Source organism: Charadrius vociferus, unplaced genomic scaffold (genome assembly GCF_000708025.1).
Source record: "Charadrius vociferus isolate BGI_N301 unplaced genomic scaffold, ASM70802v2 scaffold225, whole genome shotgun sequence".
Lineage (NCBI taxonomy): Eukaryota > Metazoa > Chordata > Aves > Charadriiformes > Charadriidae > Charadrius > Charadrius vociferus.
In genome coordinates this window covers 494,452-508,756 of record NW_009648638.1, presented here as the reverse complement: position 1 = coordinate 508,756, position 14,305 = coordinate 494,452, and the positions used below count along the sequence as shown (strand labels likewise).

At 41.6% G+C, this 14,305-nt stretch overlaps 1 protein-coding gene across 2 annotated transcripts in view; it reads right to left on the bottom strand.

The window, feature by feature from the left end:
• RALGAPB (Ral GTPase activating protein, beta subunit (non-catalytic)) overlaps window positions 1-14,305 on the bottom strand; it is a 56,229-nt gene that overhangs the window by 16,800 nt on the left and 25,124 nt on the right. Inside the window, exons 13-18 of one of the 2 annotated variants that reach the window (XM_009886325.1) lie at window positions 11,547-11,611; window positions 11,219-11,351; window positions 9,075-9,208; window positions 6,253-6,435; window positions 4,014-4,165; window positions 2,155-2,349 (exon numbers count right to left, since the gene is read on the bottom strand). In XM_009886325.1, coding sequence (XP_009884627.1) covers window positions 2,155-2,349; window positions 4,014-4,165; window positions 6,253-6,435; window positions 9,075-9,208; window positions 11,219-11,351; window positions 11,547-11,611 — 862 coding nt within the window. The remainder of the gene's footprint in view (window positions 1-2,154; window positions 2,350-4,013; window positions 4,166-6,252; window positions 6,436-9,074; window positions 9,209-11,218; window positions 11,352-11,546; window positions 11,612-14,305) is intronic. The other variant, XM_009886326.1, reaches the window with a different exon arrangement.

Here is a 14,305-nt window from a genome sequence, read left to right as displayed (position 1 = left end):
GGAAAGAGTCATCTGCAAAGCACATGGGTTAAGAGAACAATACATCACCATAAATTGCAAACACTTCACTGTGCAATAATTTAACCAGAAAGAAACGCAGGCATCATGACAGAGGTTTTGTTTTCAAGGTTAACTCCTCCCTGACCCTGAAGACAATTCCTGGTGAGGAGCAAGCAATCCTCCTCCTCTCCGCAGCAGGGAAGTACTACTCTACTTTGTGGTCTGTTCAGGAGTTACCAGCCCAGTTTCATCATTAAAAGTAACTTTCATCCAAATTCATGCAGATTGTTTCTCTCCAAATTATCTCCAGGAAATCAATAAAGATTGTCCAACCACTGCCTGTTCAGGTAAGACAAACGACCATATGGAGACACAGCTTCCATGATACTTCCAAGACCTTCTGTAAAGGTCCCACACAAACAGCAGCAGTAAGAACAGTGGGAGGACAAGAGATAATGGTCAGACTAAGACAGGGGAAGATTCTCACTTCACATTGTGGAAAATTTTTCACCACAAGGAATAGGGACACAGAGAAGCTGTCCTCACAGGTTTTCAAGACCTACTTGGGCAATGTCAGGTCGCATTGTCCTGGTCTGAATTCAGTCCTGACATTGTCTAGAGCAAGAGATTAGACTGCAGTTTCCTGAGGTGCCTTTCAACTTGCACAATGATGGTTTTAAAGGAAGACTGAAATCCCTGCAATGTTGAGACTTAAAAGGCCACTGATATTACCCACCTTAGAAGAGGGATCATCATATCTCTACAGCTTTTCTTTTAAAAATTATTTCCATTTGTCTTCTGTGCATGTAAACCACAAATTGACACCATCAGTTAACTAGCAGATATCTATGCCTTCCCCAGTGTTCCACGGGAAGCACAGGGTACAGCACAGCTACATAAACACCTCCAAACAACCAAACCACCTCCCCACAATCATCCACTTCAGTGATCTCCCCTCAAAAGCAATGACATACTTGTGCATTACTGCAATTAATCTTGTAATTCAAAAGGGATTTGCAAGCAAGTTATGCACACCAAGAAAATATAATCTAATCTGAGATTCTAATAGCTTTACAGGATTCCTCAGTAATACATTTAGCAGAGCAAAGATGAGAATTGCTCAGCCATTCTAGCACGCCCTAATCCATTCTAGTCAGGAACACGCTTGCTCAAACGCAGACTGTGTGTGGACCTGCAGCAATGGCTCCCAGCATCAGCACTTTCTACATCATCTATTTAGCAACTCTCAGTAAGGTTGGAGCACTCTGAACCACAACTCAAAATAACAACTTCTCTTAGCCAGTTCACAAAGTTCTGTGCAATCTCTGTTTTCAAGACTAGTAACTAGACTCCATCCTGGACACAGACAAGGAAAAGGTACTTGTGGCAGAGCAGCAGATGTAATAGACGTTAGCCTTAAACTGAGGTAGCATGTAAGACTTTTAATCTATTCTGTTAGGTAATGCCATGATTCACGACGACTTAGAGGGGGATCAGTTACTCAATTCAAAGCATCATGTAATTTAATACCAGGGTTTTTTTTTTAAAAATATAAGTTCTTGTTGGTCAAAGCATAAGGGTTGAAACGTTAGATTCAGCTGTGAAAGTCAATACCCTGTGACAGATCTCCTTCACAGCAGGTGTCATTGACAGAACATGGTACATGGGAAAGTTATAACAGCTCCTAAGCAACTAAGAGCATTAGAGCTGAGAGAGCCCACAGAAACATTTAGTAACACAAGACCTAAAGCAAGCAAAAGCCACTATGCAAGCATAAAGATGTCACATCAACCATTTGCTGAGCACTTAACCCTATCAAGATGTTTTCATTCTTTTATGAACAAGGATGTTTTCAAAATGTAACACTATTGCTTTTGTCCATCAGCAACAATTTAAAGGCAGTCAGTTGCAAGTATCTGATCTAACTGGGTGGAAGACAGACAACCGCATGAACAATTTGGATGGGCTTGTACATGTTTAATGATCAGTGGCACTAAAGTTATTCCCACCATTTCATCCCAGAACACGCTGCTCAACCACACACCCACAGAACAGGTAAGCCACTGAAATGAGAGAGACACTTGACAAAGCGGCTTTGTTTTGCAGCATGATACACAGAGTTTTAACCAGAGGAAGAAGGAAATGGGAAGTATGAACTTACTCTGTTCGTTCCCTAGAGGCTGCTCCAACATCGCCAGGATGACACTGTTATCCAAAACGAAGTAACGGAAGCTATGCTTGTTTATGGTAGGTAGACGAGAATATTTAATTAATGTGGTTTCATTCACCAAGCTGCAAGGAGAAGCAGGGCCACTGGGAGAAGGAAATGCTCCAAGTAACTGCATAATACTGCAAGAAAGAAAGAAGTTAAGAGTTATGACAGATCATGAAGATGAACTGTTCCACCCAAGCACAGACCAACCTTCACTTATATTCTTCATTTGTGTCTTGACACAGCAGTTACCCTATCAAGGCAAGTCTGCCCTCTCCCATCAGCTTGTTTTAAAACAGAACCAGTAACTTCAGAAAAACATATAGAAAAACCTACAAAGAAGGGTACTCTGCCTACAGAATGAGTTTCCTTATAACCTAGGTTATTAAGATATGCTTCAAAGCACAAAAATCTGTACCCTTCCACAGCTTTTTTTATGTCCATTCTTATAAGAAGGTTATGGATGACTGGAGGTAATCATACTTTAGCCCACTCTTAGATCAGCCAGCAAGGCAGACGTGGTAGATCCCTAGTTACGATTGTCTTTGCTTTCTTCAAGTACAGATTACATTAAGTTAAAACCCTTTAAGAATGACCCAGGATCTCACAAGCATGACCACCATAGATGGTAACCTTCCCTTGAAGAAAGCTTCCAGGTGTGGTCCAACAGTGCCTACCTCCTTGGAAGGCTCCTAGAAGTACCGATTTAAATCATCTGAAGTTGTACAGGATCTACGTAATACTACTAGAAATTGAAAATTTCTACAGCAATGAGAGTTGTCCAGTGATCATATGATCACTGAAGGTCATATGATCTAACTCAGGACTTCAGTCTTACCACCACAACCCAGACCAAAAGTAAGTTTACTGAAGTCCTCCTCACACACTTTTCCACTTTACTTTGAGAACAGATAATTTCATCTAGCTAAATAAAAGGAGGCCCTTTCAGGCAACAATAAAGGTCTGTCCACAAGTTCCAAGGTAAAAACGACTACTCATTGGAAATGAGAGTTAATTTTACTAACAGTAAAGTTTATAACAATTTTATTGCAAAGCAGAGCAAAAAAGAAAGCAGCAATTGCCTTTTGCAAAACATATTTTTCCTACCCATCCTCAACCTGTCCTGTCTACCATCACGCTGTTCATCCAGTAAAACAGTGCTTTTCAGCTTCATAGCAAATCACAATTTTCCTCTCTGTCCTCCCCCTCCCCAACCCACACATTATCAGTTACTGCATTTCCGGCAGAACCTCTCAAATGTATTCAGAAAGCCCAACGCTGTGGGCAGAATGACATCCCATCCTGCACCAGCTTACATCTGCCACATGTGCCATTCCCTGCTGCATTACTCATGAGACAGTGTCTATCAGCTTCCCAATCAGTGTGGGGATGGCATGTCTTGTCAGGCTGAGGGTAAGGAGAAGGGGGAACGGAAAGACAGGATCAGTAGGTCAAGGGGGAGATAGAGGGAACTGCTGTCTGCAGAGAGGACTGGCTGAGAACAGAACACTAGGGGCTGCAGGAGAGCTTGGGTTTCGCTCTCCGAGGAAGAGAGCAGGGAGGAAAGGAAGACAGCAATCACAGCGATTTCTTCTGTTGAACACTTGTAATGGGAGGGGGAAGACACCTAAGGCACAGCACAGGACAACCCTGCCCAAAGAGCAAAACAGAGGGAGCTTCTGGATGACTTTTCAAATGCTCTTGCTACATCACAGAGATCTCACCACCTGGGAACTCCTAATTAAAATACTCTCAGATAAGGCAATGCTAAACAGTAAACATGCTCTGCCAAATTACATACCACGTTAGCGTAGCTTCAGCAGCATCCTTCACTCTCATGGATGCAGGGTTAGGCTCCTTATCTCCTTTGTACTTGACCTCTTGTTCACTGTTTTTGGATTTACTTCCAGAAATGCCCAGCTCCACAATCTCCAGTACCTCTTTTAAACAATCCTAAAACACAAGAGGAACCACTTTAAAGCAGAAGCACTCTGATAAATGCCTGCAAGACCTCAGTGAAACAGTGATATACCATCGATCATAATTAAGTACGGCTGGTAATATGAGCTCAGAAATAAAGGCAGAAGATTGTTCTAACAGACAGTGTTGGAAGAAGGCCACATTTGCTATACCAGTGACATTTTCTTCATCTATAGATACCTACTTATCTTTGTATTCTAATGGTAGAAAGTGCTCTGAAGGAATATATACACACAATATATTCCACAACATACGTACAAAATTGCTAAGAGTGCAACTGAAAAGTGTAAACATATTGAAAGAGATAATAAATGCATTTCTGAGACTCTTCAGAACTTTTAATTAAGTTCTAAGTACATTAAGAATGAACTCATCTGGAAAACTACAAGAAATCCTTTTCTAAATTTTTCAACTGCCAACAGCTTTTCTAAGTAAAATATATCATGATATCTAATTCATCAAGAGAACAATAACAATATTCTAACGTACATAGCAAAGCTTCAATGAATCTATTACAGGAGAGGCCAACACTCAGTAGAACCGCAGGTATGACTCACAAGTGTTGCTCATTACAAAATCATTTGCTGAAAATATTTTGATTGCTACAATAAAAGTTCAAATCTCATGGCTTGATCTACAGAACAACAAGGAAAGTGTTCTCATGAATAAATAACTGGCTAAAATCTGCAAGCGGTCGGTTCTTACCACCAGAGACCAGGCAGGGTTCGATGCCTTGGCCTGTGTCCTTCCTTATATTCATAACTGATGTGGAAAAAGAGGTGAAGAGGAAGAAAAAGTTTTCTGACAGAGCAAACTTAACCATTGTCGAGATGCAAAGACTGGCCATGAAGAATTACAGAAGGAGTTTAGAGTGTTGGCTAGTAAAATAGCAGGTGAAATGCAAAGCAAATATAAGACGAGGCACCTGGAAAATTGCAATCCTAATACTTGCCAATGCACGGAAAGGTTCCCCTCTGACTATCATAACTGAGGAATGAGCCACTAAGTGTCCAGTATATACTACATGCAGTATGTAACACTACCTCGATATGCAGTGATAATTAAAATAAAAAAAGGAACCTAATGAAAGGCAATAAAGCATTAGGCAACTGTAAAAACCCAAGCTGTGCCTTATCCAGGGAAACCATCATGTGTAGTCACCTACTGCCATGCCGATATCCCAAAGTGCATGCTGAAAGCATCTTTATTTAAAGTTCTGCTTGTGGGTTTTCAATTTTCATTTTTAAAAAATATACATATTTTATATGTGCTATAGAATATATAAACAAAATATAAAGATATATTTTATGTATGTCCTATATAAAACTATAATAAAATATAAACCTATAATAAAATATTAATAAACATATCAATATACATTCTATATAAAAATCTAGAAAGATCAGCAAGCTGTCTCTGCAAGGAGACCAACAATGAAAACAGGCACTCACTTTTTTTTTTTTTTTTTTTTTTTTAAACAGCAGGACAGAAGGCTGTTGGAAACATGCGTCTTTCATTTCCTGCTCTTTTCAAGCTTCCCAAGCACATTCCATCTCAGATTGAGCTGTGCCTTGTTCAGTTTCTAGAAAACTGGTTTCTTGGTGAAACAAGCTATGATTATCAAAATATTAGCCTCAAAGGAATTCTGTTAAGTGGTAAAAGGTGAGAAATGAGAAGAGACATGGCTTTTAGTGAAGTTTATCTGCAGCAGTTAGCTATGCTGTATATACACCTTTAATTCCCTTATTTCCCTTTTCAGTTTGTGTTTTTTCAGGATTTCTTTTCTTCTATCTTTTTACAGTTTCACAAAGCAAGGAGAAAGATCAAGACATTCTTAGAAATATGAAAGGTAATTTTAAAGCAAAAAACATTATTGGTGAATAAAGAGCAGAAACCAAAACTATTTTGCATGTAACCAAGTTTTGAAATTCCTCTTATAATTTTGAAAACTAAGAAAACCACATTGTTTTAAAGTATCAAGAACGGACAGGTCAGGCATGAAAGGCATTACAATTTGGAGTGCTCGAAATACAGAGACCCTTAGACCCAGAGAGCCTTACCTTCTCATCCAGCATGTCAGGGTGCTCCGTGAGCCAGACGCAGAGGCACTGGAAAGCTGCCACGATCATGGAGTGAAGGTCGCGGGAGTGGAGGGGGGCTGGGCGGCTGCACTGGTACACTATGTAGCTGCACACCGAACTAATAGCTCTCTGCCGATCAGAGGAATCCACCACCACTTTCACCTGCGTCAAGCAAGCAGAAGAGGATGAGAATTCCTCCACAAAAAATCTTTTGGAGAAGAAACAGTTTTTAAAAGCAGTTTTAAATGCTGTTTTAAAAAAATAGTCAAGTGCAAGGTTAGGGCAACCCCAAGCACAAATCCAGGCTGGGAAGAGAATGGATTGAGAGCAGCCCTCAGGAGGACTTGGGTGTGTTGGTTGTTGAGGAGCTCAATGTAAGTCAGCAATGTGCGCTCACAGCCCAGAAAACCAACCCCATCCCGGGCTGCATCCCCAGCAGCGTGGCCAGCAGGGCGAGGGAGGGGATTCTGCCCCTCTGCTCCACTCTAGGGACACCCCCTGTAGTGCTGCGTCCAGCTCTGTAGGTTCCAACATCAGGAGGACATGGACCTGTTGGAGCAGGACCAGAGGAGGGCCATGAAGATGCTGCGAGGGCTGGAGCCCCTCTGCTGGGAGGACAGACTGGGAGAGTTGGGGTTGTTCAGCCTGGAGAAGAGAAGGCTCCACAGAGACCTTAGAGCCCCTTCCAGTGCCTAAAGGGGCTCCAGGAAAGCTGGGGAGGGACTCTTGATCAGGGAAGGAAGCAACAGGATGAGGGGGAATGGTTTTAAATTGAAAGAGGGGAGATAGATGAAATATTAGGAAGAAATTATTTCCTGTGAGGGTGGTGAGCCCCTGGGGCAGGTTGCCCCGAGAAGCTGTGGCTGCCCCATCCCTGGAGGTGTTCAAGGCCAGGTTGGACGGGGCTTGGAGCAACCTGGGCTGGTGGGAGGTGTCCCTGCCCAGGGCAGGGGGGTTGAAACTAGATTATCTTCAAGGTCCCTTCCAACTCTTAACCATTCTACGATTCTCTGATTTTTCTACTCTGCAGCATTTGGCCATGCTGTGTAATTTTTTACTTATTAAGCTGCACCCTTATCCAAGCAAGAAGGTGGATGGTCTTGCTGGTGACAACACTGGGGCCAGGCAGCTGTACCCCACAAAGTGGGGGGTGGCAATTCAGAGCCCTAGGAGGAAGGCTGCATTTCCTTCAGAAGCCTAAGATCTACAGCAAATAGAGTACCCTCAAGATGAGCTTATGAAAAGCAGGTTGGTGAAACAACACTCATGCAGGAGACAGGATTTTTGAAATTACCAAGTCCCACTAATACCCTGATGCTGAACAGGCACAAGACAGGGCAGCCCCTAACCTGAGAAGGCCTTTGGGAATTGTCACCTCCAAAGGCAGAAGCAGAACCAGTTCTCTGCTCTGCAGTTATGCAGTAAGAGGTGACCTCTTTCTACCTTCTTTGTTATGAAGGGGAAAGATATCCAAGACACCCCAGAGGAAGAATTACTTCAACTGCAGGAGAATTATACTAAGATTAAAATACTTAATGTTAACCTGGGTACGTATTTGTAGAGATAGTATATTTTCACGTCCCCATCTCATTGCAAGCCAAGAAAAAAAACCCAACAAACTAAACACACACCCTGGCTTAACCACACAACAACACAGCTGCAGGAACCCCTGGTTCTGTATGACGCTCTACAAGACCCAATAACGATACATTAATTCATTGCCGAACACTTTCAAATGCATCCTTCAGCTCATGCTGCTGTAGTAATGAAACAAGCCCCCAGCCCAACATGGCTCAGTGCTGACTCTACGCTCTAAAAAATGCCTGAGACGTGTATTTCAAAGGGATCTGTCGAGTTCCCGCAGGAATATGACAGGAAATGCTGAATTGTCATGCCAGGTCATCGTGGCTGCTGTAAATACACTGGACTTTTGCTTAACAAACATCATGAAGTCCAGCTTGGGGACAAGTGCCCTCAAGCAGAAAAGGGCATTTTACTTCTCAACAAAAAAAGCCTCCCCTGCACCAAGTAGCTTTAGTTCAGTTATTTGCTGTTGAATCAAGGACCTGTGTGCAGATAAAGCTCTGAAGAAGGTGACATCTTCATATTAGAAAATCTCGATCATTTTCTAATCTCAGAAAACTACTTCCAAGATGAGATGGAAGGGAAAAATCAGGTATGCCACTTACAAAAAGGGCAATGAAGTTGTTTAATACCCTGGCACATTTGCAATCTGCCAACTAACAGCAACAAACCCTCTTGTTTCTAAGTCTGGGTACGCAGTGAACAGACAGACTGGCCACCCACCCAAGCAAAGCTATGATAAATGGTTCAACGGTGGGGTTGAAAACTAACGGCCCGAGCCCCTACACTGCCACTGGAAGCTTTTGAGTTTTTCCTCAACTGTGCAATCTCATATGGCAGATTCCTCCCCAATAGTGTAAAAAAAACAAAACCAAAACCAGACACACATGGGAATCCATGAGAAAGGTTAAGAGCCATCCAGCGAGCTCAACAAAACCAGCCAGAGTCATACAATGGAGCCATGTGTATCTGAAGCAGCCACCCTGAGCTTCACCTTCAGCCAACAGGCATTTACAGGGCCACGTCATTTGGGTGACAGAACATTTACATTAGGAAAAGATGAAGTACAAAAAGAGTACTGCATTTTCTCATGTTCAAATAGAACATTTGCTGACAAACTCAGACACTGACAAATATTTGGTGGCATGACTTTCACCTAAACAGGACTATAACACCCTTTGAGAAGACGACAGAGCGCACCAAACTTCACCTCTCACCTTTGCCAGTCCAGACAGAAGCTCCAGTGCAGCCAGAGAGATACTCATGTCTTGTCTCCACTGGGAGTTGAGTCTTTGGGTTACCAGATGAATGCTACGTATCAGTAGTCCAGCTGCTGTATCTGTATTAAGAGCTAGGATATAACCCCAAAACCACATAGCACAGGGAGGGAAAATAACTAAGCATTAGTGACAATAAGCAAAGCACAGCCACAAGCCAAAGCAGCCACAATACACACATAAAATAAAATCATACACAACCCATAATCTAGAAATTTGGTTGGTCGCTTTTGCACAGGCTAACTCCCTTATACACACCACCAGACATTATACAAATACATTCAGACTAGCTTATCTCATTTTTTAATGTTTTGTTTTGTTTTGTTTTTTTTAAAGACATTTTAGGTAATCTCAGTGCTGCTGCATTTCAGCAGCGGAACAGCTAACTTCAGGTTTTGGTATTGTTTACTGTTGTACTTAAATTGCTGAGTCTTGCAGACTCAGAAAAAATGAGGCATTGGTAATGTATATTAGACCCTAGCACTTGTATACTTAGGAGTCAGTAATGAACTAACAGAGCACGTGTAACTTCAGGTATCTATGCCAGAAGGTACCCATTGCTTCTACACCTAGTGTTTATCAAAAGTTGTACTAATTAGATAAATATAGATAATGAAAGAATCAGTCCTGGCGAAAAAAGATGCAATTGTTTCTAGACCTTTAATTTCCCTGAACCTCTAGCTTGAAATTAAAAATAGAAAAAGTTTTTAGTATCAGTTGTTCTCATTTCAGAATATTAGGAACGTAAATACTGTACATAATTGTTAAAAGTAGGCAAGTTAACTGCAGAAACAAAAACTGCTAAATGACTAGTTATAAAGAGACAGGAGGACTATGACAGCTAAGGTGTATCCTTCCCAAAACTTAAATCATCATATCTAACACTCAAGAGCTAAGCAGCGTTACACTAGCAGCAGGTTCAAGTGTCTGCTACAGTTAAACAGTAAAAATAGACCACATTGTTTTCTATTTTCTCGTTTGAACCATCCAGCAGAAACATAGAAATTCTTTTCATAAATTTCTTACAACCTTACCTTCTGCGCACAGGAAATTTTTAAAAATCCAATAAAATGAATACATTAAAAAAAATCTTTCAAGGTATGTCACGTTTTAAGACTTAATAAGTCAAATATTTAGAAGGGTTTTTTTACCTTACAAATACGTATTTTTACAAGCACTTTTCAATGAAAATCCATATGAATTAAACACAGAATTCAAATAGCGTGCTGGAAACTAGCACTTTAACAATTTCAAAGAAAAACCCTTCAGGGAAAGCACCAACACGTTCATATGAATCCCTAGAATATAGTAAAGTCTTTCCTGCTACTCTCCTTCCTCTCCCTATTTATAGGAGTAGAGAAAAAAGCCCAGACATTTTTGGTTGGCAAGAATGGTGTTGTCAACCTAGGCTACAATACAAGGAAAGTCATCTGTTCTCACATTTACTTGGCCAACATCAGTTAAACTGATGAAGACAAAAGGACCTCGACATTCGGCCAATTTACTACACACAGATTTAGAAGAACATAGATTTTATTACCAAGGTTAAAAAATACACAGTACAAGACATAGAAAACTGAAGTTAATTACTAAATTCTCTTGTTATAACAAATGACACATGACAAGCATTCTGCTTACTTGCTCTATAAAAACCATGAGTCCCTCAAAAACTCTTTAAATACAGATTAAGAAAGGTGCTGCAAAACTCAGGTGAGCCTTTGGAATGCTACAAAAATGAATGAAGCAGTTAATTTACATTTGGTGTACATTTATCCCATTATTGATCATGAAAACTAAGTGCCTTGAAAGCATAACCTAAAGTAAAGCAGTTTGCAAACACCTTTTTCATGAGCTTTTACATTCTTAATTTTAAAATAGTAACAGAGTCCTTTAGGAGGATTAAAAGCCAACCACCGAAAGGGCACATATGAGCACAAACTGGCAATAAACAAAGGGGCTATCCATTCTGGGTTCGTAACACCCATGCGCATTAATGTATTAGCCAGAGCTAGGAACAGAAAAACACCCAAACACATCACCCTGGCATATAATGACAGGTTTTTTTCCAGAAGAGCTATCCTTACCATAATCCCTCAGAAGGGCTTGTGCTGGCCTCTCACTATCTGGTGTTGTGGGCTCCGTACTGCCTCCGCTTACAGTGCTAATGCCACTGTTAGTACGACTGTGGCTTTTGAAGAGGTTATTTTCTCCACCGTTCTGCAAATTGAAAGTCAGTTTTGAGTGATGAAAAGATTTTTCTGAGGGGAGTTCCCTATTCCAGAGGATGCTCTCAGATACAATGAAGAAAAGACGATCAAACCCCAAGATGCTAACTGAGCACCTTACAACAACAGATAAAATGAGTGACGCATTCTTTCTGAAGTGGTAACTTCATAAACAAAAACTACTTACCGTTTCCATCTGACAGCCAATGGCTTCTAACAGTGCTGAATCTTGAACAATATTTAACATTGCACCTGAAGAATCAGACATAAGAAGGTAACTAAAAACCACAGTAGAACATTCACTGCCAAAATTTACGAAAAAGCACTGAAGGTCTAACATACAGGATCACCGTCCTGCTTTATAAAACTCTTTATAAAAAGTGTTACAAGACACAGGATTTGCTTCAGGCTTAGCCATTTGAAGCAGATGAGAATTGAGAGCGAGAGTGCTTTCAGTTGTTTTAAAAATGCTTTGAACATACGTTTTTCAAATTCCTCAGTTCAGAAGGATTTTGGTTTCATGGAAGGGCTGGAACCATTCCTTGTCTCCCACCAGATTGTGCTCATTTAAAAATTCAGGTTACATTTAAGGCTATCTACTGATTCTGTGAATAAAATAAGTGTACTTTATTAGATAGCAGACAGCTCTAAGGAGCTGCAGAGTCCAAAGCCACCTCAAGGGTTATACAGTGCTGGCCTTGGCTGGGGTCTTGCCTGGCACAGAGAGGCTCCCTTCCCCAGTTTGGCCATTAGGAGGCAAAAGGCAGCTGGTGACAGGCAAATAAAAACATGTTCAAGTCTTCATGAACTACCAGTACTTCATACTGGAAGACAGAGTGAATGTCTGGTCTGTTCAGCAACCCTTAAGACAACAGCGCAAGGGACCATGCTTGTTCTCATACTGATCAGTGAAACGAACACCCAAACCACTGTAACACACAGAGTTTTGCTTTTATGAGGACATTTCTGCCCCTGCCCCATTAAAAAAAAAAATTAAAAATCGAGGCTAATATTTGCATCATTGATAATCTGTGGGTTTGCAGAGCAAATTAAAAATTGCCTTCTTTCAATTTGGCTAAAATATAAAACCAATTCCCTAAATCAGGAGGCCAGTTCACAACCTGAGGTGGGATACACTGAAATTCTCTCTACCTGTAAGTCATCCCCAGACTCTCACTTTCTGTGCTTTGTTTTCCATCAGTGCCCAAAATACCGTATTGGAAAAGCTGAAGCTCTAAGTGCAGGGGCAGCCACCCCTACTGCACCCAAACTAATCAGCAGGTAGTTATCTCTTCTGGCTCAGGACAGATAACTATACAGAAGCGTAAGACACCATTAAATTAAAATTGTGGATGCATTCTGGGTGCCTTAGCATGAACAGCCTGTTCCTGCTTGGTAGCATCACCCCCAGGCAACAAGAAAAGCAGCAGTAATGACATGGACCTGTAACAGGCTGACACTGACACACTCACTGGTGTCAATTTTAGTTTTTTGCCCTCTCCCCCTGTCCTGGTTTGAGCAACACAGGACTAATTTCTATTCTAATACTTGGGAAAACTGCACTTTTAGAAGACTCCACTGTCTGAATTTGTGAAAATATTTACTTTGCAGCCAGCTATAGTGTGTGGGTCTCAAGGTCTCAGTGTTTTCAAGCTCGCCAGGTGTGGGGATGAGGAGGAGCAAGACCCAGGCACTTGACCCAAGCTGGCCAACAGGATTATTTCATACCATCAACGTCACATTCACTATAAATTAGAAAGTTTGCTGCAAAGTTCTCTCTCCCCCTTGATGGCTGCCATCCTGAGAACTTCGTGCCCTGGTGCTGGGTGCCCTGTGTCCTGAGGCCTTCCCCTCCCCCTGAAGCTGCAGCGCTCGCAGTGTCGACATTTGCTGTCCACTGTGGGGAGTGCACAGCTTCCTACTGATATAATTGGCTGAGTTGCATGAATCTTTGCATATTCTGTAATGGTGTCGGGATCAATATCGGTTCTTTAGTGCTGTTAATTATCACAGGTATTAATTATCTAATCTTATTCTATTAAATCTGTTTATACTTCAGCTCCCGGGTTTCCTTGCTTTTCCCTGATTCCCCTTCCCGGGTGGGGAGGGGTCATTGGGTGATAGAACGATTGTCTAAAGGACAACAAATTGTTATGGGTCTCTCAAACCATAACACCCCCACCCCCAGCAAGGAATGTTTAGGAAAACACCACTTGCTACATGAAGGGAAATGCACCACTCTGTCAAACACTTAGCAAACAGCTGGAAACAAACACTGATTTTGTTGAGAATTTGGTGTGAGAATCTCTGGCTAAACTAAAGATTCATGAATCCTCTCCAACCAAAACCAGCAGGAAATAACTTCACATACGGAAACAGGGGTTTAACAACAGGAATACAGAGGAGATGGACTGGCATGAACTATCATGGAAATAGTCATGGTAAAAAAAACCACTCAAGGCAGAGCATCTACCCAGCCAGATGCAAACAGCAACTGGCCGTGGAGGGGTACAGGAGCACAAGGGTGGGATTTAACAGAGCATCACCCTGCAGTTCTAGAGGAGGTGCAACTCTCTGCGTGCCAACGCTCTGCGGGTCTCACTTAGAGGATCACTTTGAAATCATAAATACCCTCAATCCTTTCACAGCATTGGTTGCAAATCATTCTTTCAAATTATTCTCCTCCTGTCTTTCACTAGTAAAGAACCACTGCGAGGAAACATCCCAAAAGCCTTTGCAGACTGGATTTCTTTCCCTTCACTTCATTGCTTGTGCCATTTTCCTGCCCTCCCTGAAATCAGGCAGGTTCCTGTCCCAGAACAAGGCAGACACCTTCCACCACAGTGCAAGTCAGACAAAACAAAAGCGGTATCATTATCATTGAAGGACAAGAACACTGTAATGTGGAAAAAGGCACTTCTAAAGAGAGAAAATAAGGAGAGGTGG